Source organism: Leptinotarsa decemlineata, unplaced genomic scaffold (genome assembly GCF_025532065.1).
Source record: "Leptinotarsa decemlineata unplaced genomic scaffold, Ldec_3_MD MMD2_P_RNA_scaffold_7, whole genome shotgun sequence".
Classification (NCBI taxonomy): domain Eukaryota; kingdom Metazoa; phylum Arthropoda; class Insecta; order Coleoptera; family Chrysomelidae; genus Leptinotarsa; species Leptinotarsa decemlineata.
The window spans coordinates 8171834-8199084 of NW_027412534.1; the positions used below are offsets into that span (position 1 = coordinate 8171834).

Genomic DNA, 27251 nt, shown 5'->3' on the forward strand with positions numbered 1-27251 from the left:
CCGTTCTTTGATGACTTGAACTTGGAATGCGTGAGGGGTATGCGTTTACCCCTCATACCAATAAGTTGCCGAACATGGGATCATTAATTATCAAATGGGACCATTAATTATGAAACAAAAGTCATCAATTCTAAATACGTTAAATAATCGATCGACAATAAGTACTGAAAAAAAAACTGGGTTTTGAATACATTGGCTCGTTACTTGGTGTAATTAATAACACTATTCAAATAATAATCACAAAGTTTCACAATATAGAATTTATTTCTATTACGCATTTCACTACAACTGGTCCAATTGAGGGAGCTACGGTTGTAGTGAAACGCGTATTGAAAATAAAGTCTATCTTTTGAAATTTTGTGATTGTTATCGTGAATTTTATGAAAGAATGACGTTACCAAGAGATATATTATTAAATTCCACTAATGTCATGGATACAAACACGGCAGCTAATCTGGTTTATTTTCAGAAATCATCGAAAATAAAATGAAGATCTAATTCAAATTTGCTATAGATCATTAATTTATATACAGGGTCCTGCAACAGTGGCGCGGTGTTCCATATCTCTATTTTGGAAACAGAATCTAAATTTCTATAATATTACCTTATTACTCGAGTTCGACAAAATAAAAATATTGGCGGTCACACAGGTTGTTCAATTTATTCTGGGCGGATTCCAACTGTTGTTTTTTCAAATGGAAACCTATATTTTTTATCGTTTTTTCGGTTTCTACATAGAAAATAAAAGACTCTTTATGAATATCTTCACTTCGAAAATATTGACAGTTTTCGAGATATCTAGCATGACAGGTTTTTTTCCAATATTCGTCACTCATAATATTTGAAATTATAAAGTTGTGCCAAGTCCTATTGAATTTTTTTTGGTCAGATATTCTACATTGGTAACTCTCTCAACCGATATATCTGAAATCTACCTGTGATATACAGGGTATGAAAAACCGCTTGCCACATATTGTAAATAAAAATTTGCAGAGTCTTCCTTATTTTAAATGGAACACCCTGTATATTATCGATCCATAAGGAGCGCCAACGAAACCTCTACAAATTTCATTGAGTATTTCCTATAGCTAGGTTCTATAGTTTTTCTTAACAAAGCATTTCTTTCGAAAAATGGTCGTTCTTCCTATTTCATCGCCATAAACTCGATGAAAGACTTTTTTCAAAGCAAATTCCATTCGACGACTGATAAGAATGTACGAAAGATATCTTGTTTCAATTTTGTTCATTTTAACGTGTCCCATAGTTTTTTTTCTAAAATTGACAACTCTCTATTGTATCGCCATAATATCAATGTTTTTTTTACTGTGAAATCCATATGTGACGGCTGTGATCGAGATATATGTTATGTTTATAACACATTCATTCTCTAAATAGAACACCGTGCACTTTCTTTATTTGATGCATAGTTTTTGTCCAAGCCTTTCCTCAAAATATCGCCCTATGCCTAAAATTACCTGTTGCTAGATGAACAAGTTTTGAATTACACCGCAAAATGTACGTTCTTGAATAATTACAATAATTTCAATAATCTCGAAATTTGTTCCATATTTTGTCGGTCTAAAACAACCTTCAGTCAATGAAATAAAATTAAACGATTTGTTGAAACTGGGTGCCAGCTACTGGAAGCTAGCTACTAATGAAGCTAATGAATTGCAAGTTCTTCTTGCTGTTGAAGAAGATCCTAGTAGGAGTCAACGACAAATTGGTGAAATAATGGATATAAGTGAGAGATCAGTACAACGAGTTTTGAAGAAACATCGCTTTCATCCATCTCATACTACTGTATGCCGATTTTGAGAAAAGAGTGAGATTTTGCAATTGGGCCATGGGAAAAATTCGTCGAAACTAATATTTTTTCAATAACATTTTATGGTCGGATGAATCGACATTCCATAAAATTGGATTTGTGAATCGACATAATTACCATTATTACTAGACAGAAAATCCCCACTTATTGAGACAGGTGGACTATCAACATAGGTGGTCGATAAATGTCTGGGGAGGCATCATTGGAGAATATGTAATTGGCCCATACTTTTTTCAGGGACATATGAATGGAACAATGTATGTGCACCTGCTCACTAATCGGCAGAAGTGAGAGATCATTTTTGGGAAAGAAAGTTTTTGGCTTTCTACTACTCCATCTTGATACAAAAAACAAGTATGAGAAAATCTTCCAAGGAAAAGAAGGAAGTAATCAATTTTAAAATAAGTAACTCTATACATGGATGTGTAGATCATGCAAAGAAGTAACTTTCAGACACAAACTGAAAGAAACTTATAGAAAATACACACAGTTCATTCATGAATTACGATTTTCAATGTCACGGAATAAGCTTGATCTGCTTATGTCATCGATGACATCGTAATGTCATTCATTCACCTATTTGATTTAATCTCAGCTGAGAGGAATCTTATTTGAATTGAAGGGGTTATATTTTTAGGAGTGATTGAATTTTTTCTTTCGTGTAATTCAATGTTTATATGAAAGTAGCTGTTTCAGGAGGACTTTCTTTCAGTTTGTGTCTGAAAGTTACTTCTTTGCATGATCTATACATCCATGTATAGAGTTACTTATTTTAAAATTGATTACTTCCTTCTTTTCCTTGGAAGATTTTTGTATCAAGATGGAGTAGTAGAAAGCCAAAAACTTTCTTTCCCAAAAATCAATCACTCCTAAAAATATAACCCCTTCAATTCTGAGAGATCAACTGAATGAAGTATTTCCCAATAAATGTATAGGACGGAATGGGCCTGTACGGTGGCCCGCTGGATCACCAGATTTAACAAAACTGGATTTTTTCTTATGGGGATACATAAAAAATATGGTTTACATCGAGCCACCGAGCCACCAGCTACTTCCGAAAATATGCGACTTAGAATAACGAATGCTTTTGACAGCATTACACCAGCTGTCTTGCGCAGGATAGAACAGTCTTTCAAACATAGACTTCAGCTCTGCATTCAAGAAAATAGAAGACATGTCGAACATATTTTATAAAAGTTTCATTATCAACCTACATTAAACTCTTCCTTTTTGATATTTGTAGTTTGTCAATTGACAAATTTAAATATCTAGAACTTAAGCCTTGAATGCCTTGAATGAATATACACCATAATATGAAAAAAGAAATAGTAATATTCATAATGTGTTTTCATTTAATCTTGTTTGGTTTGATGTTGCACGATTCATGGGAAAAATTCTGCATCCAATGAAAAAAATAATTTTCAATTTAGAAAAATGTGATAGGTACATACATTTATTTCGTAAAAAAATATTTGTTTGGACACGCTATTATGTACCAAATAGATATCTTTTGTATATTCTTATCAGTGGTCAAATGGACATCGAGTTTTTGACGTAGAAATAGGAAGAACGACCATTTTCTGAAAAAAATGCTTTTTTAAGAAAGAATATTGAACCTAGCCATAAGGAATACTCAATGAAATTTGTAGAGGTTTTGTTGCCGCTCCTTATGGATCAATAATATACAGGGTGTTCCATTTAAAATAAGGAAGATTCTGCAAATTTTTATTTACAATATGTGGCAAGTGGTTTTTCATACCCTGTATATCACAGGTAGATTTCAGATATATCGTTTGAGAGAGTTACCAATGAAAAATATTTGACAAAAAAAATTCAATTGGACTTGGCACAACTTTATAATTTCAAATATTCTAAGTGACGAATATTGGAAAAAAAATCCTGTCATGCTAGATATCTCGAAAACCGTCGAAGTTTTCGAAGTGAAGATATACATAACGTGTCTTTTATTTTCTATGTAGAAACCGAAGAAGCAATAAAAAATATAGGTTGCTATTGAAAAAAACACAGTTGGGATCCGCCCAGGAAAAATTGAACACCCTGTGTGACAGTCAATATTTTTATTTTGTCGAGCTCATATAATGAGGTAATATTATAGAAATTTAGATTTCTATCTGTTTCCTAAATAGAGATATGGAAAACGGCGCCACTGTTGCAGGACCCTGTATATATATTCATATGGACTTCTATTGGTATATGTTTATTATACTTGTGATGAGTAATCATCAGAATTATTAAAAAAATCTAAAAGTTTAAGACGTTGTCACATTGTGATCTGAACGAAAAGAAATGAATAATTCAACTTTATTTGAGAACAGTATTATTTATTGCCTCACCTTTTCCTACCAAAAACAAAGTCTTTTGAACAGTGTCTGTGGGATTATACTCTAGAAAGATTATTCTTCCTCGATGTCTTTCTTGTACGCTAGCCGCTCTGTCTACTGCTTCGAATAGGGGATACTCTTTCTCGAATTCACTTCTATTGTCCACGACATTCATTTTGATATTTGTACCAGAGAACAAGCTCCGAACGTATTGTTCAATTTTCGGTGGAGCCATTCTCTCTGGATCGCTGTCTCCAATGTCACATGCTATCCTTCTTCCCGTTTCTAAAATTTTAGCAGTGGTTACAAGACTTTTCGTTTTGTCCGAATTGTGAGTGAAGACACCAAGATATTCCACTTTTTGGGTTTTGGAAGGATCATGTTCACGGACCTGAATTGGCTAAAAAAATAAATGAAATTAATATATTTCATCGTTCACGATGAAATTATTTGTCACATCTCATTTAATGTTTTAACAATGGGTGACCCATTAGTGTGAGAAAGTCCAGGCTCGCCGTTAGACGGAATACAAACAAGTTTTGAAAGGAAGTTATAATAACATTGGTTAAAACTGAAAATTTGGGTCTACCAGCATAACTCCGATAATTGGGTAATTCTCTCATTGAGTTGCAGTACTGTTTCAATTTCACCAACATAACGTTCGATTAGAGAAACTAAAAAAAGTGATAGTTGTGTCGTTCAAATCCCTTTAGATATGTTTGTTTCGACAAAATTTTTTAAACTCTTCGAAAAATATTTACTGTCAGTAATATATAGAAATGAAATATTTACTGTCAGTGGTGACTGGGATAATACAATCAAGAATTGAAAATTTGTGATGAAATTCATATCATTTATATATTCCATCTAATATTGAAAATTGAAATAAAGAATCTCTCTAAAGAGCGATACTGGTAGAAGTGAGATAAAATTTGTGAATACGATTTGAAACTCGTAAAAATGTGTCATATTCAACTTATATGACACGTTAGTTTAATCTTCCTGTTGAAGATGATCACTTGGTGATTGAAACACGTGTAGGGGTGTTAAAAATAACGGTTTGGTATTGGGATAAAACTCTAGTAATATCTCTTTGGCAATTTAACAGCCATTGTTTTATTTTTTACTTGAAGAGATTGATATTATTTCTGTTCTTTATTTCGTCTTGGTGCCAGATAATTACAATGACGATGTACTATTGTTTTATCGCAGCGTGGTACGCTTAACGAATTATATTTACTTCTGGTATCACATAAGCCTGATTCGTTATACAGCTGCTCATTTCGAAATGTTATTGTTATGCCCAATATGATTCTCAAAATCCATCTGTGAATTGTGTTCAACTTTTCCAAGTGATTGTCATTCACACCACCCCTACTACTTATTTGAGTGAATTAAAAGTTTTGGTGGATTTCGACTCAGGAGTTAAAATAAATTAACAAATGGTCAAAATATGTTCACAGTTTTGTACAAAAGAAAATAGTGAAATGTCTGATTGAATCTGAATTATGATTGATACATGAAAATAATGGGACGAAATAACTTGATAAACGAAGGTTAAAATCTCGAATTAATTTAATTTACGACTATTTGAATATTGTTGGGATAATGGAAATAGCATTATCAGAGTGCCCTTGCAAACGTTTTCTATTGTCATCCATTTGTATAAGCCTAATATAATGTGACATTATTAATAATATTAATTTATTTACACTACAAATTTATTAATGAAGGATAGTAACACGTCGAATGAAGAGTCCATTGAAAAAGACCTCATAAAATATAAAGAAGTGAGTGAATTTTTTGTTTTTGTTTCTCTGTTCATTCTACCTGAACAATGATGCAATACTTGCGATAGTATGGATGTTGATTCAACATCCATACTATCGCTCCTTTGGTAAATTATCAGTGATTTCAAAGGTAATTGGAACTATTGAATTACATAATTAAGAGTGAACTACATAGTTAGAGTGTCATAGTAACTGTTGATGAAAACAAAGCTGACGGGGAGATGAATGTATCCAAGTTTCACTTCAAAAGATATTGTGACAAGTCAAACAAATGACCGTGTAGAAAAAAGTAGGTTGAAAATCTGTTAGTTTTTTTAACCTCCTGATGATGAGAAACTAGTTGTCGAATCTTCCATTGTGAATATCACATAAAAATATGATATTTTTCCATACATGTACTATTCGCAAAATGGAAATCCATTTATTCTATTCTTTGAACATGTTTTGCTGAAATAGAAATTCATTCAAACTATTCCATTCATATTTTATAAAATATAAAGCGTTTGACAGCTCAATAATCAGATTACTCACGTTTGAACAAAATTAAGTCATAATAAAATGTGTCCCTCGGGATTAAATTTTTGACAGTGCTTTCTGGAGACATCAGAATGTTCAATAACATGCTAACGCTACTCTGTACTTTTGAATTTTAATATAAATGAAATTTAACAAGGTGTCTCAATATATTAGTTTGATTTTCTAAGGATGAGCAAAAAAAAAGGAGTCAACTCCTCGGTGAGATACATTACAAATTTTTATTTTAGAAGGTAGGGAGAAGTGAAACCCCCTAACGGTTGTTAGAACGTACACAAAATTTTTATTGAAGCTGTTTAGAATCGAAAAAAACAATTTTTTTGTTCAATAGAATTGTTTTCTGTCGTCCGGGAAACGAGATATTTTTCGAAAATTCCTACCATATATGGGTTTCGATTGGGAATCAAGATCAGAAAACACAAAAAATATAAAGATGGGAAAATCTAGTTTCGGGTGATTTCCTGGGAAAATATTGGTCTGTCTAAATTGAAAATATCATTTCTGGAGTTCTCCACTACAGAAATGTTGAATATTTGTTTCTCGATATTTTCACTAGTAGGGAAACGGAAAACTCAAAATTGAACATTTTCTTCAACTACTGATGATATGAGAAAGTACCACGAAAACATATATTTACATTTATTGTGTTCTGTAAAAAAGATTTGAAACATTCGAAAGTTCACGAAATAATGTCTGTGGAACGATTTCAGTTCTATATATTCCGAGCGAATCAACATGAACTTATGAAGTTTGAACTCATGAAGAAGAAGCACCCATTTATTTTTGGGAAAGTCGAATGTGAGCAATCTGTTTATTCCCATTTTTCTCCCAAAAGACTTGAAGTACAAAATCTCCATGATATCCACGATAATATATACATAATTTTCACAAACATTTTTATTTCAAGAAGCGTGTCATTATTAGCTGTTTAGAAATAAACATTTTTGTGAAAATTGTATAATTATAATAAAGGATATTATTTCGTCTAATTACCACTCATTTTGACCAAAGCAGATAACGGAAACATCATCGTATGAAAATGCAAGTATTGTTGGATAAATATTACTGGAGTTTTTTCCCAACACCAAATCATTATTTTCAACACCTCGACACGTGTTTCGATCACCAAGTGATCATCTTCAAAGAGGAAGATTAAAACTGTTTTACAGTTTTACATTTTTAGATTTAGATTAAGAATGTAAAACTGTAAAACAGTTTTATTCTTCCTCATTGAAGATGATCACTTGGTGATCGAAACACGTGTCGAGGTGTTAAAAATAACAATTTGGTGTTGGGAAAAAACTCCAGTAATATTTATTACTACACCAAAGGTTGTAAACAGTGCAAGTATTGTTAGATACATTAGATGTTACCGTTCTAAGAAATGACCCCACCAAAATGCATTCCCAGCAAGCTGAGTAGGTCATGGAGGAATCAACAATGTTGTTTCACACACCATGGGATGTGAAAAAGATGATATGCATGAACCCCCAGCTTCCAGTATTATATGGTTTAATCAAACTCCACAAAGGACATCCAGCCAGACCCATGGTATCATATATAGATTTCCCAACCAGTAAGTTGTCTAAATTTTCAAATTCAAGATTCAAAGACCTCACAAAATTTAACCTTTCAAACACAGTACTAAATTCAGTAGACGTAGTTGACAAATTATCAAATCTGAATATCAAAAATAATATCAATCTAGTATCATTCGACGTAAAAAACATGTTTCGTAACACTCCAACAGATAAATGTCTTCACCTCGTGCAATACATATTAGATAAGAGTAGTAGAAATCCATATATAACTATCGAATTTTTGCAAACTCCTTGATACATGTCTGAAACAGAATTTCTCCAAATATAATAATAATTTTTATCTGCAAAACTCAGATTTCCCTATGGGATCGCCATTAGGTCCCATTTTGGCAGACATTTTCATGGACACACTAGACTAGAAAATACTCGCATCCTTAATAACCTCCTTTCCCAGAAACATTGTGTTTTGGTTCAGACATATTGATCACGTACTGGTTGGTTTTTATAGTTCAAACTGACAAATTAATGAATTTCTATACTTTCTCAATAGTCTGCGTAACAAAATTAAACTCATAGTAGAAATCGAACAAAACAAGGAGCTTAACTTCTTTACTTTGAATACTTTAAGAGTCAATTATGCTTTTCATTTCAATATCTACCGAAAAAATACGTTCACAGACTGGTCAATTCCCTTTGACTTTTTGACTGTTTCAGTCCACTCTCACATTATCCGCGTTTAGGTAGATGGATACACCGAACTTTTGCAATCCCTTTACCTGAAAAGAATTTTCCAGATGAACTGAAAATAATTAGGCAAGTTGCAGCAAACAATCAGGTACCAATTTCTCTAATAGAAAAGGTAATATCAGGTAAAGCTCACAAAACACGTATGAGTAAATTATTCCCAAACTGCCGAGAACACAATATAGATACATATAGTAGCATCAACTACACCGGTAAACTTTCAGAAAATATTCAAATTTATTTCTCTGAATATAAAATATCAACAGCTTTCATAAGTAATAATCATTCAGGCAGAACTCTGTTTAATGCAAAACCCAAACGAGATCGAATGAAGAAATCAGACATATATAGAATAGAGTGTGGCGACTTCTCTGCAGTATACACAGGCCAAACCGGTAGAAATTTTGACGTAAGGCTACGTGAACACCTCCTTTCTGGCAAAAAAATCTACAATGGAAGCCACGGAAATTAACAAATCAATTAGAAACCAGAAATAACTACCGATATACCGATACTGGGGTTAAATAACCGGTCGTATAAATAAAATTAACTAGTGGTAATTAGACAAAAGTGTTTTTATTCGTTTCTCTAAAGTGATCATGAATTACCACAAAATAAACAATAATAATATCCTTCAATATTTGTGTTGAAAGATATTATTCCATCATTTAAAAAACGTTTCATTCGTTTCAAAAAATTTCTACACAAAGTTTTTCAACATATTCTCCTGTTTTCTCGCGAAAAGCGAAAATTAAATTCAGTTAGAAAATTTCATCTAAACGGGACAAGTTGGAAATGAGAACTAAAAATATCTAAATATTTCAAAAATCATATATTTTGTGTTGAGGGTTGAGAATATCTAAAATTTTATGTTCATCTCAACAAGTTCCATGAAAAAGGTCAAACTTATCTAAGTTTTTTGAGAAAGGTTTGCATAAAAATTACTTCAAATTTGTTCAAAAAAATTTGTCAACAGTAGACAACTTGGACTAAAAACTGAAACTATGAAGAAGTCAGGCGATCAATTTTTTAATCAGTTTGGAAGCATTTTTGTAGTATTCAACATATTGATATGTAATTATAGTTTGGAAAATAATGTGAAATTCAGTTCACCGAAACTACCATTCGTTCGGTTGTAGTATTTATAAAATTGATAATCAATAGTAGTTCTGAATCTATTGAAAACACTTTCCCAACACCAGAACAAAATTACGGTGTCTAGAGGCGTGTTTGGCTAACCAAGTTAGCGTCCTCGGCAGATCATTATGACTAAATTTCAATACTATGTTAGTATTTTTCAATGCTAGTGGCCTGACTACTACCTGTTAGTAGTACATAACTACTACCGGTTAGTATTACCAAACTCTACCTGTAGTCTGGTTCACATGTACTCAATTTAGCTCTTTTTGGTGACATTTTTCAGCCCTGTCCAAATATTACGACAAAGGTGTCATTTGATTTGTATTTTTGCCTAGAAAGTTTAAGGAAAGGTCTGAAAACGCGCCGATAAAAATTGCAATAGTTATATACAATTGAGTGAAAAAAAATGGGGCTTTAGTTTTTTCGTAATATCTCGAAAAATTTTCAAAATTTTGGAAATTTGAAAAAAGATTTGAAAAGATCAATAAATTTGCTTAAGAAGTCCCAACTCCCGAAACTGTATCTCGATTATTTATAATTTTCACAGAGCCCTGAAAATAGAGCCAAAAGCGGGTGGTCTGGCTTCCGCGCGCCTATCGTGACTCTGACATAAAAACAAAAAAAATATTTAAACATATTAAATGTAAATATTAAGGAATGAAAAAATTTATGTAATGTTGGGATACATCAATAAACAATAATCCGCAGTCAAAAAATTTTATCCCAATTTTATCGTTAATTATAAATTTGTTAATTAATAACTTTTTCTAAATTGAAAGTTGATATGAAAATCCCTATAATTATTAAACTAAAACCGTGGCATTTTTTTCCTTTGGTGAAGTTATTATTAAAATTTTAGTTTTATAAAAAATACATTACAAATTTTTTTTTTTACTTTTTTATTGTTTCAATGTCTGATGGCTAAAAACTGATTAATAATTTTTTTTTTCAATTTTTTACAGCTATTGTTGATAAATTTATTATAAACAAATACATTGTTTCTAAGCAATTCGAAAAATTTTTTTTGCATTATGTTGATTGAAAAAAAACATGATTTTTAGAAAAAAAATGGATTCTTAAAAAAATTTCTTTGTTGCTAAAAAATGCGTTTGTTAATCAACAATCGTTTTTTGCAACTAAATATTAAAATGAATGAACCGTTTTTTTTTAAATCATAAATTCTATTGTTCATTAAGGTTTTGAAAAAACTTTTTTTTATTCTATTTTGAATTGTTTATTCAAAAAAAAATTGTTACAAACATTTTTTTTTCAATACTTTGTTCTATAATAAAAGTAACTATGTGTTCAGGTAAGGTATAAAGGTAAACCCTCCAAAAACGTAAGCTGATGTTTCTCCCACGTAACAAAAGAATATGGCATACAGGTATAAACCGAAATTTTAAAGTGATTTAAAAATTTGTGAGCATCGGAAATTCAAAGAAGGTTAATGAGTAAACTCATTAAAATTAAATTAACAAAATTACTGATTGCTTCATTTAATTTTCTTAAACTCCATGACAATAAGTGAATGTTAATGATCCTATAACTTCTAAAAGTGCAAGTAATAAAATCCTTATGATTTATTGTTACATGACACGAAGTTTATGTTGAGAAGACTCAAAAATTTTTCTTTTTTTAATAAATAACGATCAATAATTAAATAAATAATAGGACTACAACTTTTGTAAGAGGCTTGAATTGTTAATAAATTCAAAATGAACAAAAAAGACAGGAAGCATATTTACCATAACTGCAATAGTTTGAAAGTTATTATAATTATAAAAGCGAAGGAGCGAATGAAAAAGACAAGTATCGAGGTATCACAATATTGAAAGTTTTATAAAAAATTGAAAAAAAAAACATAGTTACTTTTATTATAGAACAGAGTATTGAAAAAAATAAAAATAAATAAATAAACAATCAAAAAAAGAATAAAAAAAAAGTTTTTCCAAAACCTTAAAGAACAATAGAATTTATGATTGAAAAAAAAACGTTTCCTTAATTTTAATATTTAGTTGCAAGAAACGATTGTTAATTAACAAACACATTTTCAGCAACAAAGAAATTTTTTTAAGAAACCATTTTTTTTCTAAAAATCATGTTTTTTTTTTCAATTGACATAATGCAAAAAAAAAATTCGAATAGCTTAGAAACAATGTATTTGTTTATAATAAATTTATTAACAATAGCTGTGAAAAAAAAAATATTTCTAATCAGTTTTCAGCCATGAGACATTGAAACAATAAAAAAGTAAAAAAAAAATTGTAATGTATTTTTTATAAAATTACAATTTTCAATTGTTGATAAAAAAATAGAAAATGACAATTTTTTATTCTGGCAACGGTAATCTATTTTTTTGCCTATTAAGGATAACTTCACCAAAGGAAAAAATGCCAGGGTTTTAGTTTAATAATTATAGGGATTTTCATATCAACTTTCAATTCAGAAAAAGTTATTAATTGACAAATTTATAATCAACGTTAAAATTGGGATAAACATTTTTTGACTGCGGATTATTGTTTATTGATGTATCCCAACATTACATGAATTTTTTCATTCCTTAATATTCACGTTTGATATGTTTAAATATTTTTTTTTTGTTTTTATGTCAGAGTGACGAAAGGCGCGCAAAAGCCAGACTACCTGTTTTTGGCTCTATTTTCAGGGCTCTGTAAAAATTATAAATAATTGAGATACAGTTTCGGGAGTCGAGACTTTTTTTACGCAAATTCATTGATCTTTTCAAATCTTTTTTCAAATTTCCAAAATTTTAAAAATTTTCCGAGATATTACAAAAAAACTAAAGCCCCATTTTTTTTTCACTTAATTGTTTATAACTTTTGTAATTTTTATCGTCGCGTTTTCGGACCTTTCTTTAAACTTTCTAGGCAAAAATACGAATCGAATGACACCTTGGCCGTAATTTTTGGACAGTATCACATTCTGCATGTAAGCAACATAAGATCAGCTGTAGTATAATGCCGGCTCATCTATACAGGGTGTAACTGAATAAGTGTAAAACATTTAAGGAGGTAATTCCTCATCGAAAAAAAGATAGGATCTTTTATATGAAGAAACTTCATTGGAGCATCCCTTGATAAGATTCAGCCCCTTAAAGGGGGTACATAAAATTTGTATAACAATTTTTTTCACATGCACTGAAAAAGTTACAATATTGAAATGACCCTGACGTTCTGTACTACCAAAAAGACACTTAGCCAGTAATTTATTTGGTTTACCCCATGGTTGTAAGAGGTGAAAAACGCAACACCTAAAATTTATTTCCAATGTAACTTTTTGTCTTATTATTTGTTTACCATTTGAAAATGTATTTTCGATAGCCTGTTTCATTCTTAATAAAAATGTCTCTAGGGTTTTTTGCCCAAAATTAACCAGTTCACAGCAAAAAATGATTTTACGAACAACTACAGAGATACATCGTCATAAATGCGACCTGTATTTATTGTTATTTTGTAGTTAGTACCTGCATTAAACGATTAAAGGGTAATAAACAAAACTAATTTATTAATAACAGAACACACAACATGTAGAAATCATAGTGAATGTTCAATATATCTACCTTCAGATATTACGCATGCGTCTAGACGTCGGCGCATTGAGCCACGTATTCGCTCGAATATTCCTGGGGTCTTTCTGATTACCCTGCACGCATCGATAATGAGGTTTCTTAAGTCCTCTACATCGCGAACAGGAGTACGATAAACTAAATGTTGTAAATGGCCCCAAATAGAGAAATCGAGGGGATTGAGATCCGGGGATCGAGCGAGCCAGTTCTGTGGTCCTCCTCGATTTATCCACTGATTTGCTTATGTTTCAGTTAAATGCTGACGTGGTACTTGACTAAAATGGGCGGGATCCCCATCATGCATAAAAAACATATTCCTTCTGACGCCCAAAGCAACTTCCTCCAGCAGTACTGGATGCACTTCTCCTAAAAATTGAATGTATGCCTCACCATTTAATCGAGGAGGTAGAAAATGAGGCCCAATTAAATCATCCCCAATAACTCCGAGCCACACGTTAAGAGAAAACTGTTCTTGATGGTTAGTTTCGACAATAGCGTGAGAGTTTTCATCAGCCCATATGTGGTAATTATGAAAATTAATAATCTTGTCCCGAGAAAAACTACTCGTCTGTGAAGTCTATCGTCTTCAGAAAGTCACAATTTCTTCCAATCATTTCCAGCATCCAATTGCAAAATTCAAGACGGTTCGGAATATCTCGTGGTAACAGTGCCTGTACTCGTATAAGAGTTGTTCCTGTAAAATTCGAAATACCGTCATATGATCAACATTTAGCTGGGAAGCTATCTTTCTAGTACTGGTAGTAGGTTGTTCTTCAATCAAATTAAGTACTGCTTACTCAAGCTGTGGTGTTTGTACTGCTCGATGGCGACCACAATCTTGCGTTCGCATATAGTCAGTGGGCATACTTGAAGACTGGCTATAAATCATATTATCTAAGAACAATTCGTTCAGGCCAGTCTCAACTCCCTACACAGTAGGTTAATGGACTGACACCTCTCAGAAAACAACTACTCCCCTGGCTAATACCACGAAGGGCGTTGGATTATATCCGACAGGTGTCAGTGCAGGATTCTTCACAGAAGTTATTCCTGCATATACTGTTGGCGATACAACTGCAGCAATAGATTTTCAATTATTGGAACTCACTTGCAGACCGGTTTCTGGCTGTTTGGCCACTCGTCAATGCAAGGTAGTGTATATCATAAACATAAAGTCGATGATTTCCGATAATTGAAAATCGAATTCCGTCAGAGTATCATTCCTCGAACTGAGCTGAAGCATACAACAAACAACAGGTTTGTCGTCGCCCCATCTGCCTGTGAACGAGGTAACCAACTGCATATCCGGAATTTACCCAATTCCTCGTATAAGGAAAGAAAACTTTCGCATATAGTCAGTGGGCATACTTGAAGACTGGCTATAAATCAAATTATCTAAGAACAATTCGTTCAGGCCAGTTTCAACTCTCTACACAGTAGGTTAATGCACTGACACCTCTCAGAAAACAACTAATCCCCTCGCTAATACCACGGAGGGCGTTGGATTTTATCCGACAGGTGTCAGTGCACGATTCTTCACAGAAGTTATTCCTGCATATGCTGCCGCAATAGATTTTCAATTACCTATTGGAACACACTTGCAGACCGGTTTGAAGCTGTTTGGCCACTCGTCAGTGCAAGGTAGTGTATATCATAAACATAAAGTCGATGATTTCCGATAATTGAAAATCGAATTCCGTCAGAGTATCTCAGAGACTGTATGCGAAAGTTTTCTTTCCTTATACGAGGAATTGGGCAAATTTCGGATATGCAGTTGGTTACGTCGTTCACAGGCAGATGGGGCGACGACAAACCTGTTGTTTGTTGTATGCTTCAGCTTAATTCGGGGAATAATGATACTCTGACGGAATTCGATTTTCAATTATCGGAAATCATCGACTTTATGTTGATGATATACACTACCTTGCACTGACGAGTGGCCAAACAGCCCGAAACCGGTCTGCAAATATGTTCCAATAATTGAAAATCTATTGCGGCAGTTGTATCGCCAACAGCATATACAGGAATAACTTCTGTGATGAATCCTGCACTGACACCTGTCGGATAAAATCCAACGCCCTTCGTGGTATTAGCTAGGGGAGTAGTTGTTTCCTGAGAGGTGTCAGTGCATTAACCTACTGTGTAGGGAGTTGAGACTGGCCTGAACGAATTGTTCTTAGATAATATGATTTATAGCCAGTCTTCAAGTATGTCCACTGACTATATGCGAAAGTTTTCTTTCCTTATACGAGGAATTGGGTAAATTCCGGATATGCAGTTGGTTACTTCGTTCACAGGCAGATGGGGCGACGACAAACTTGTTTTTTGTTGTATGCTTCAGCTTAGTTCGAGGAATAATGATACTCTGACGGAATTCGATTTTCAATCCTGCACACTACCTTGCACTGACGAGTGGCCAAACAGCCCGAAACCGGTCTGCAAGTGTGTTCCAATAATTGAAAATCTATTGCGGCAGTTGTATCGCCAACAGCATATGCAGGAATAACTTCCGTGAAGAATCCTGCTCTGATACCTGTCGGATATAATCCAACGCCCTTCATGGTATTAGCCAGGGGAGTAGTTGTTTTCTGAGAGGTGTCAGTCCATCAATCTACTGTGTAGGGAGTTAAGACTGGCCTGAACGAATTGTTCTTAGATAATTTGACAATCTTGCGTTCTTTTGTCGAATGAACCATATTCTCGTAATCGTTGATGAAGTCGAGCAAATATTCAATGTGAAGGATGCTGCCGTTGAGAATACATTTCAGCATATCTCCTAGAAGCTTCTAACCCATTCCCCCGCGACAGACCGTAAACGTTATGCATATCAGCCATTTCCTCATTTGTGTATGCCATTTTAATAACTTTAATAAAGTAACAAATTAAGAACAGAACAATAACACACAATTAGTATTAATTCAATTTCGAAAATTCACAAACTGACAGCATCATACCAATTTAATTGTCACTATCGCTAATAGCGACCTACTAGATAGATTAGTTTCGTATGTTCGCATTTATGACGATGTATCTCTGTAGTTGTTCGTAAAATAATTTTTTGCTGCGAACTGGTTTATTTTGGGCAAAAAACCCAGGAGACATTTTTTGTTTACAATGAAACAGGCTATCGGAAATACATTTTTAAATGGTAAATAAATAATGAGACAAAAAGTTACACTGGAAATAAATTTTAGGGGTTGTGTTTTCTTCCCCTTACAACCATGGGGTAAACCAAATAATTTTCTGGCTGAGTATCTTTTTGGTAGTACAAAACGTCAGGTTAATTTCAATATTGTAACTTTTTTAGTGCTTGTGAAAAAAATTGTTATACAAATTTTATGTACCCCCTTTAAGGGGCTGTATCTTAACAAGGGATGCTTCAATGTAATTTCTTTATATGAAAGATCCTATATTTTTTTCGATAATGAATCACCTCCTTAAATGTTTTACACTTATTAAGTTACACCCTGTATAAGAAAATAAAACATTTCGGACTGACGTACACAACTTGAATGTACGTCATGAAGGATTATCAACTTATCCAATACACACTCATTAATTTTTCCAGATATTATTCACATATCATATAATAAAATGTTTACAATAAACTTTTCCCCCGATATTTTTTCCGTTTTTTCTCCTTTTCTCGAACGATAATTGTCTCGCAAGGAGCTGAAAACTCCATGACATATATCGTCTTGCTCTGATGGTCAACAAGAACTACAAGGTTATTAGCTTATATGAGTCTGTTGGTACTTTCGGATTCAATATCCCCCGGAGCGTAGGGCAACACCGATGTCTCGTCAATACCATAAAAGTGTCATAGGTGGTGATAAAGCACTCTAGAAGTCGCATAATGTCGATGGATAGATATAGGGTGAGACCGCATACGCTGAACATGCTGACAACAAATGCATTAGGTTCTCAGGCGCCTCGCGGCAGGCCCTGTACCTTCTGTTAGCAACCTCTTCATCCATTACACGACTGCAGTAGACTAAGGTATTGAAGACATCATCCTCTGGCAGACCATGAGAAACTTCGACCTGAGGAAAGCGAAGGTCCAGCGCTTTGATAAGCCGATATCTTCAATGATTTGATGTACTCTCACACTCAAATTCGATCGGATTACGAGTATTTCCAGATATTTCTATATGTCAGTCGATATCTCTCATACTTTTTGCCTTAAGATATCAATCTATTATATTATAAATAAAAAGACTGCCTGGAAGGTTGTCAAGAACTCCTCGAAATGAACTCATTTGCTGGAGATTAGGCTGCCAAGCACTTACTACCAATTGTCACTCATTATTTAGGTGATAATATCAATATTTTGCTAATTGAACTTGTTAATCAATCGACGATAATTTTCTAATGAAAGTAAATGTACTACGGATTGATGAACTGATATATTCCGTACTGGGAGTTTGTTGAAAGATCTATATGTTGAAACTGAGTTAAACATGAAAGAAGTAAAAACAATTCCCTGTTAAAGGGTTTTATTGAAAAAAGATAATAATGATGCAGATAAAGTACTGAAACTGAAAAATAATTCGTAAGGTCCTAGGTAGTAGTCATCACACCACTCTCCTCAGCGATCTATGGTATTGCTCAGATGAATCGTTGGGCGTAACGTAAACTGAGTAAATATGTAAAACTACGCTCAACGATTTCATTATCTTTTAATCTGATCAATACCGTAGTTTGCTGAGAAAAATTGACACTAAGCATATAACGTAAAACTATCACCGCTTTTGAAAGTGATTATAGAAATTGTTACGAAACAAGCAGAAGATAATTCTGCAATATATATATATATATATATATATATATATATATATATATATATATATATATATATATATATATATATATATATAAAAATTAAAAATGAAACAATTAGTGGACACAACACTCCAAAAGTGGGGCAAACCGCGGACACGTGTTTCTGGCTATTGGTCTCATCAGCGCGGTATAGCCAAGTGTAAAGATGGGCAACACTTGTTTGCCGAAAGCAGGAAATAACACATATGCACGGAGTCAACAACAGAAGCCAACCGCACATTTGTGGCCAATAGCCAGAAACACGTGTCCGCGGTTTGCCCCACTTTTGGAGTGTTGTGTCCACTAATTGTTTCATTTTTGATTTTTATATCATACCCACTCGATAAAATCTCTCTTTGTATTTATATCCTGGACCCGGATGTCACGCAGGTAGCTATAGCTGCCTACGTGGTCATGTTAGATGTAGCCTGGGAATTCTAGGTTTTCTAACTGGAACCACAAATGTGCGGTTGGCTTCTGTTGTTGACTCCGTGCATATGTGTTATTTCCTGCTTTCGGCACACAAGTGTTGCGCATCTTTACACTTGGCTACACCGCGCTGATGAGGCCAATAGCCAGAAACACGTGTCCGCGGTTTGCCCCCCTTTTTTGAGTGTTGTATCCACAAATTGTTTAATTTTTGATTTATATCATGCACACTCGATAAAATCTCTATGTATATATATATATATATAAATATATATATATATATATATATATATATATATATATATATATCGTATATATATATATATATATATATATATATATATATATATATATATATATATATATATATATATATATATATATATATATAGAATATATATAAATAGTATAAGTAATCATCCTATTATGGTGGGATATTGAATATTTTGGTTTTTTATTTTTCCTATACAAACATAAAATAAATTATACTCGCAAGCATTTGAAATTGGTCAATCCAGATAGACAATTTTTTTTTGGAGAGGAGTGTATAGCATTTTCTTTTGCCATGTATTATTCCATCCTTATCAAATGCTATTTCTTTCAAGGTGTAGCTTATGTTTCACTCTCAAATTGAAATCCATATGGGAATGATCAAAAAGAACTTATCTATTTATTTATTGATTTTCATGGAATTGGTTTCCAGCAGCTTGACTGCATTAACCTGACACTGACATAAAAACTTGTCAAGTTGACTTGGGTGTCGCACCAATACGTGGTTCCACTTATGTTTCGCTTGCGTTTACATAGCTATTTTTATCAAGTACTTTCTTGGTTTTTTCTCATTTTGTCTTCAATCGAGGACCGCCTGCCCGGTACTGACGATGCCCAATAGGCTGAAACAGCTGTCTACCGGTGGCTCTTAAATTGAAATCAATATGGAAATGATCAATCCGTGACATAAGATATGCACCTGGACTTGAATTCAATTTAATTTGATGCCGACAGTTGGGAAGAAAAGGATTAAAAACTACCTTTGAGGATGAGATATGTCAAATATCAAACATTTCTACAAGAAAAGTTATATCAGTTGCAAATTTGACTGAAAGTGGGCTTTATGAATTGGATTGCATACACCAACGTGAAGAAATAATGTGTTATACACAATTACACTAATGTTGTCTTATGATATTTGGCACCGAAGACTAGGACATTTGAGTGCTGGTGGTATGAAGTTACTACAAGGTGGATTTGCCGAAGGTCTCTGTTTTGATAAATGTCACAGTGCAAAATTGTGTGACAGTTGTATTCAAGGAAAACAACCGAAAACCATTTCCGAAAGGTAAGGCTATAAGAGCCAGTAGAAAATTGGAACACATTTATTCGGATATTTGCGGACCGATGCCAGAAAAATCAATTGGAAAAAAATTATACTTTCACACATTTACTGATGATTTCATCCGAAAAACATTCATTTATTTTCTGATCAACGAAAATGAGGTGTTAAAATAATTTAAAGAATTTTCAGCAAAGGTTGAAACAAGTACGGGTAATAAAATCGCCGCTATTAGAACTGATAATGGAACTGAGCATGTAAACCGAAATTTTCAAGAATATTTACGCCAAAAAGATATTCAACCAACAGTTGAATACACGCCAGAACAAAATGGTGTAGCGGAGAGAATAAACAGAACTCTAGTTGAAAAGGCCCGTTCAAGTTGCAAGATGCAAATTTATCTAATGAATATTGGGCGGAAGCAATTAATACGGCTTGTTATCTAAAAAACAGAAGTCCTACTCTTGCAGTTTATGGCAAAACCTCAAAAGAAGCGTGGAGCGGACAAAAACCAAATGTGGAAAATCTACGAATTTTCGGCTGGTCGCGTATTCACATACGCAAAGTGAAGAGAACAAAATTTGACTCTAAAACACAAAACTACGTGTTCGTAGGTTATTGCGAAGATTCCAAGGCATACCTGCTGATAAATATGAAAACACAGGATGTACGTAAGGCGCGTGATGTTATGTTTGACGAACAAAAATGGTATTTAAAGTATTTCAAAAGATCTAAAGTGGCAAATATTCAATTATCAACCATGAAAAAGGGTAGGCTTTTTTGCCGCCTTCAGACCATTTAAACGCTGATTTCAACACTGGCTTGATGATTGCCGACCGTGCTTCAATATATTCATCTGTGATCGATATGTTTTGCTGAAGCAGAGGTCAGACGGTAGCCGGCTGGTAATCAAGTTTAACCCTCTAAACTATTATTGTGATTGCTTTTTCAATAACAACCTTGGTAAGGAGGGTGTGTTCACTGCGGTCGCAATATGCTAATACTGAACAAAGGTTGTGGTTCCCCTTCTTCGTACAAACAATGTGGGAATCTTACAGAGAAAGGAATGAAGCAATCAATTTCAAAAAATTAACTCTATACAAAGATGTGCAGATCAGAAAAAGAAGTAATTTTTAGACACAAATTGAAAAAAAACGAAACCCTTCTTTCACATCATTTAATGTCTCCTAAAAAATACCCCTTTCAATTAAAAAAGGTAATGATATTCTGCAATCTATCAGAAGTAAGAACCCTGCAATACACACTGTTATATTCTAAAAGATTTCATTATTAACAGTAAACTCATAAATTATATACGCCATTCATTTTCTATCCTGTCGTTCAACCTAATAATTGACAATATGGTGACTAAAAGTATTCATTACATTTTGATTTTTCCCTAAGGTTTATGAACATAGTTCACTTCCAATACCATTTTCTGATAAATTTTTATTATGCTTTTCACATCCACTTATTGGTATTGGTTTACTGACATAACAGAACAAAATACAATTTAATGAACTTATCTCCAGCAATGTTTCCACAGAACTCTGATAACAGTCCACAATTAAAAATATTATGTACAATGCTTTTGAGATAGTAGGTTTGTTCACCGAACAGTTGATTTCATCATGTTGATATCATTTTATCATCAGGATATCAAATATAATGATATTTGATATCCTGCCACATGACTCTTTCAAGTGGTATCACAATAAAGAGAAAAAGGTTTGTTCAACTTAATTTTTCTCTTGAATTCAAATGGTTGTTGCTTATCGTTGATTAAGTTTCGTACTATATATATATATTCATAATTTTCAGTCGCATCACTCACAATTCTCTATCAGCTCAAAAATGAAAGGAACTCATGAAACAGTCTTCAAATCCTTAAGTCTTTTGTGGAAAAAATAGAGCAGTTTGATAGTATGTTGGGGAGGGGCTCTAAAACAGATTTACTTTTATAAAGCATTGAAAGTAACTGAGGAGTGTAGAGTGTAGAGCTTCCCGATTCGAAATAGCGTTCCAAGTTTCTGATAAACCCGTTTGCTATACCAGTAAAGTGTCTAGATATTTCAACACCTAACAAATTAATTGAGGCAGTAAACGAATTTATTTCTTCCCAGATATGTATTATCATATCATATTCCGCTCCTGATGACTGGGTTTTTCTATTGGTGTATTCTACTTCGGTGCTATCGTCATAATCTGAAAATTCTTTCAGGTCTTTTCTGAGACGTAAAAGTTCTTTTCGAAAAATATGTGTATTGGTAGCTAATGTATGAGCATCGAAAGACTGAATCGAGAAAAGTGTGATATCATTTCTGGCACTCATGGGTTTGAGCCAAAGCTCGGTTCGAAGCTCAGCCAGCTTTCGTGTCGAGCCATGAGTCGAGCTGTGAGCCGCCCCGTATTCATTCGAACCCGAGCCGAACTTTTGAGCCACTTTGAGCTTTCCTGAACCATGAGGAGATCATGAGTCCTTTTTACCCCTCAGAGGTAGGTTTATGATGAACCCAAATATAGGTATTCTCAAGCACTTCACTGAGTGTAATGAGAGGGTCTATCTTTCTTTTCAATCCCTCAAGAGTTGATTTTTTCCCAACCCCGACATTTCATATCGATACCGAAATTTATAAACGGGTTATCTATTTGATGAAGGAAAATATAACCTGCAGAGTGTCCAAACCAGAACCGACAATGAGTTTTATGTGTGTTATTCCAATTTTTGAAAATTTCACAATTCTAAAGGTGTGGGTACGTTCAGAAAATAAAACACGCAAATATAAATGTAACTGCAGTCAATTGAGCCGAAATTTTTGAAATGAACAACTCTGTTTTTTCTTTAACCAGCTGTCGTCCCACCTACGAACGACAACCCTCAAAAGCTGAAACATCTGCGAGCTTGGGATTAACGAGGTCATACCATTTTACATGTGATTCCCAGCACAAACATCACCTATAAAATAACAATTAAAACTCAACTACACAACAACTTATTTTTTCCAAACATTTTCGAAACATTAAGAATAACAAAGATAAAAGTTCAGTTTCAGAAAAATCAGGAGTGTATAAATTATCGTGTGGGTCATGTCCGATGTTTTATATAGGTCTGTAAGAATGTTCAAAGCCCGCATGAAGGAAACAGATATAGTTTGCAGAATAGAAAAATAAATTCCACATATGCCAGTCATTTGATCTCAGAGGGACATGAGTTCAACCATGAATACAAACCCCTCCATTTCCAGAATAAAGGTTTGAAACTTAACCTGTTGGAGAGTATGGAAATAAACAAATTCAAAAACTCTGACCATCTTATGAACGATCAAACTGAATTGAATAATTCGCCATTATGAATCTGTTCATTGGCAGGTAAAAATAGTTAGGTATATTTACAGGTATACTTTCGAAAAATTTACTGATATTGTTAATGAATTCATACCTGACCTTTTCAGGTAGATTCATTATTTATGCTGAAGCTGAACGTTAGTCTTTGATCTAGTGCTGTTTTATCAACATCAGAAAGTTAACGCACTGAGGATTGTTAATGTATTTACCTGAAAATAAATCGTGTGACGACCTAACAAAATTATTCAGTGAACATTTGACACTGACCAAGTCATATTTTGCAGTGTGCAGTGTGGAAAACGAAGTTATCCTGTCCGAAATTATGCAATGTAACAATGATTTTTGAACATTTTGTATGATATTGACAAACGGATTTTATCAAAGTCAGAATTCGAAATGAAAGTTTTCCATACATTTCGTTCTTATTCAGTTTCCAGTTGTACCCAGCATTTTCATAAATATATCTATAACTCGGCCTATTCAAAACTGTGACGAAATACAGGGTGTTCCATTGAAAAATCGTTTACAGAGACCATCTTGTATGGTATATACAATGATTTACTGAATATATATATATATATATATATATATATATATATATATATATATATATATATAGAAACACGTGTCCGCGGTTTGCCCTACTTTTGGAGTGTTGTGTCCACTAATTGTTTCATTTTTGATTTTTATATCATACCCACTCGATAAAATCTCTCTTTGTATATATATATATATATATATATATATATATATATATATATATATATATATCTGTGTTGAAGTAAATACTACTCTTTTTAGCTGCCCGTGCTTTCGCTAATGTTTACTAGCTTTATCGAGGGCTGTAATATAAAACAGGACATAATAAGTATATATATAAAACATAATAACGGAAAAAACATGCCTGTGCTATGGGAGGATTATTACTTTATGAATTTCAATTTTTAATGATAATTATTATATCTATGAGTTTTTGAACTCATAAGATTTGCCAGGAATGCCACCGCATAATTTACAACTGAAGGTTGGATCGTTCCATAATTCGAATCCAACACGGCTGTGCAACTGTACACGATTAGACATTAGAAAATTAATGAAAAATGTTGTCGAAGCCATCATTTGGATTGGAAAGTCCGTGGTGAAAATGTTTCAATTTCCCGAATTCCTATTATACCTACAGATGTGCCAATTAATTTCAAACGCGCAATTTTCAATTAGATCGGCATTTGCAATGACTATTAATAAGTCTCAAGGCTCAACAATGTCCGTTTGTGGCTTGAATATGAGCACACCATGTTTTTCACACAGACAAATTATACGTGGCGTGCTATCGAGTGGGCAAACCATCCAGTATGTTTGTGTTCTGACACACACTCACAATGAGTTTGTTATTATTTTCTATGTACCCAAAACAACATTTGACGGCACTTTTCATACATTCAAAAATTGCCAATTCAAAAAAATCGCTCTGTCCATTTATTTCTGGTAATATGGAAATAGAACATTCTGAAATTTTGGATTCAACAAGAATAATCCTTAGAAACTATGAATTCGAATGTCTTTGTTGCCTTGATCTCCCTGTTATATTTAGGCCTATTTTGGATAGGTAGGTAAAGTATTTGCAGACATTATGGCTAGAGATTGTAAACACAGCAGGGTACGAAGCCTTTACAGGTTCAATAGCAAGTACACATAAGTACCTAGAATACTTTGTTATTAAGGATTATCAGTATTTCAGAATATATACCATCAAATTTTGGGAAAAGTAATTCTTTTTTAATTTTCATTAGTTGAAAACACGATATTTGCATTGAGAATAATTACAGTATTCACTGTTTCAATTAATAAATAATATTTCAATGACTTTTTTGGAGCAGTTATATCAATTTATTAGTTATTTATATTCAAATTGTTTTGGTTTTGTTCTGTTATATCTTCTTGTGTCCAGTCACACAAGGTCGCATAAATATTGTCCAAAAATAGAATATGCTGACACATTAAAATTCAAATTATGGAGAACATTCAACAGACAAGGTATATAAAGTTTCATGGTCTCTATTTGTTCAACCTCTGTTCATTTATATGGAAAAATATTGGTAGATTTGAATTTTTTTTCTTACCACATATAACGCCTCCAAAGCTCCCAAAAGAGTTACTAATTCAGCATGTTCAAATCGGGGGTGTTCTTCAAGGACTAAAAGTGGTTTTTTGATCCCCGCCTTAAGTGCCCTCTTTATAGCATCAGAGGCACTACTCTTAAAAATTCTTACGTCATCGTAATCCACATCTATTGGTCCGGTAGGAGAGTGAACAAGTCTTGCAGCCGGCAGGCTAATAGGTAGTACTACAAGTTCGGTCTTGAGAGAAGGATCATATTTTAGTGCATCGGAAATAACACTCTGTAGCTGTGAACACTTCAGTTTTTGATCAGGAGATGACACTAAAATTATTCCATCATAATCTGGTGACTCCAGCAAGTTTTCAACAATGAGTTTTGTTTCTGGTGGTCTGAAAAAATGTTACAAGTGAAATACAGTATGGTACAGGAATAAACAACATTTTTACCCGTTATTAGTCATATTGATTATCACAGGATGCGAACAAAGCTACTACCTTCGGAACACACAGCTGATTTCCTATTTTATGAATTTCTGAACTATTTAGGTGAGGAGTGGGAATGTTTGTTTACAAGGCTTGATAATTTCAGCCAATAGCCTACAGGCATTTTGTGTCGCTCGGAAAGTATTCTTACGCCCACTTTTCTTCGACTGACATGTTCGACTATTACTCACTAGATGTCAGCTTGTGGAATAGACATGTTACATCAATTTGTGTTTCTGTAATTATTTGTTACTTACCACTAATAATCAGTGAAGGACGAAACATCAACCATTAATTTCCACAAAAATAAGTTTGTTCAAATTATCTCAGAAATGAAAATGTTTATAATTCTTACCATACTATTATATGATATTTTATAGTGAATCTTCTGGAAAATATTCAATGAAAGAAAAATAATTATCATGGTACTCGTCAAAAATATGGTATACTCAATGATTTCTTATGAAAATGTGATAGTTGATAGGTAGTCAGTATGTCTTGTTGACGTATACCGCCATCTATTACAATCAACTACAATCTTAGTAAAGTCAGAATGTTATATGCTCTCATTATTTCTCATTGAACAATGTAATAAGTACTAGAAGAAAAAACTTTCTGATACGAAGTATCCCTAGTGTGATCACTGGGACTCTTTCCTCATGTAAAATATTTTGTCACAAACTCTCGACCACGGCATTCTTGAGTAAGAAATTATGAAGAGATCCTATGAGTTTCACCCTCCCGAGATGTTGAGTACATTTAAGAGTGACATTGCTTGACAATGTCAAATTAGTATTTTAATTTTCAATGTTACTTACATTTGGGAATAAATTGATATAAAATTTAAGACTTCCTACATTATATTCCATCAATTGAAGATCAGAATAAAATACGAGCGACAGATTTCGATTCTTGCTCCATCTATCAACATGTGTACAAAACGAGGTCAATCTCATTTCTACACTTTTTGACAAAACGAAAGCGAATCTGTTGAAACGCCAGGGTTTTTATGCATCTTTATTAAGATATCCCCTTCATAATAATTTGCGAGTAATATGTTGTATGTGAATGTAAACCAGCCTGACATTCTCAATTTAGACCAGGGCTGAAGCCTTAAAAAATGATCAAAAGTGAAAAAAAAATATTAGTTGGATGAAACTAATTAGAAAAGGAGGGAAATATGATAAAAATGAAATGAAAAATAAATTACGGGTGAT

The 27251-nt window shown here is 33.2% G+C and overlaps 1 protein-coding gene across 1 annotated transcript in view; it reads right to left on the reverse strand.

Annotated features, from left to right (window-relative positions):
- Dip-B (Dipeptidase B) overlaps window positions 1-26157 on the reverse strand; it is a 105863-nt gene extending 79706 nt beyond the window's left edge. Inside the window, exons 1-3 of the mRNA XM_023165254.2 lie at window positions 25999-26157; window positions 25554-25941; window positions 4183-4570 (exon numbers count right to left, since the gene is read on the reverse strand). Coding sequence (XP_023021022.2) covers window positions 4183-4570; window positions 25554-25941; window positions 25999-26012 — 790 coding nt within the window. The 5' untranslated portion in view covers window positions 26013-26157. The remainder of the gene's footprint in view (window positions 1-4182; window positions 4571-25553; window positions 25942-25998) is intronic.
- Window positions 26158-27251: the final 1094 nt, after the last annotated feature.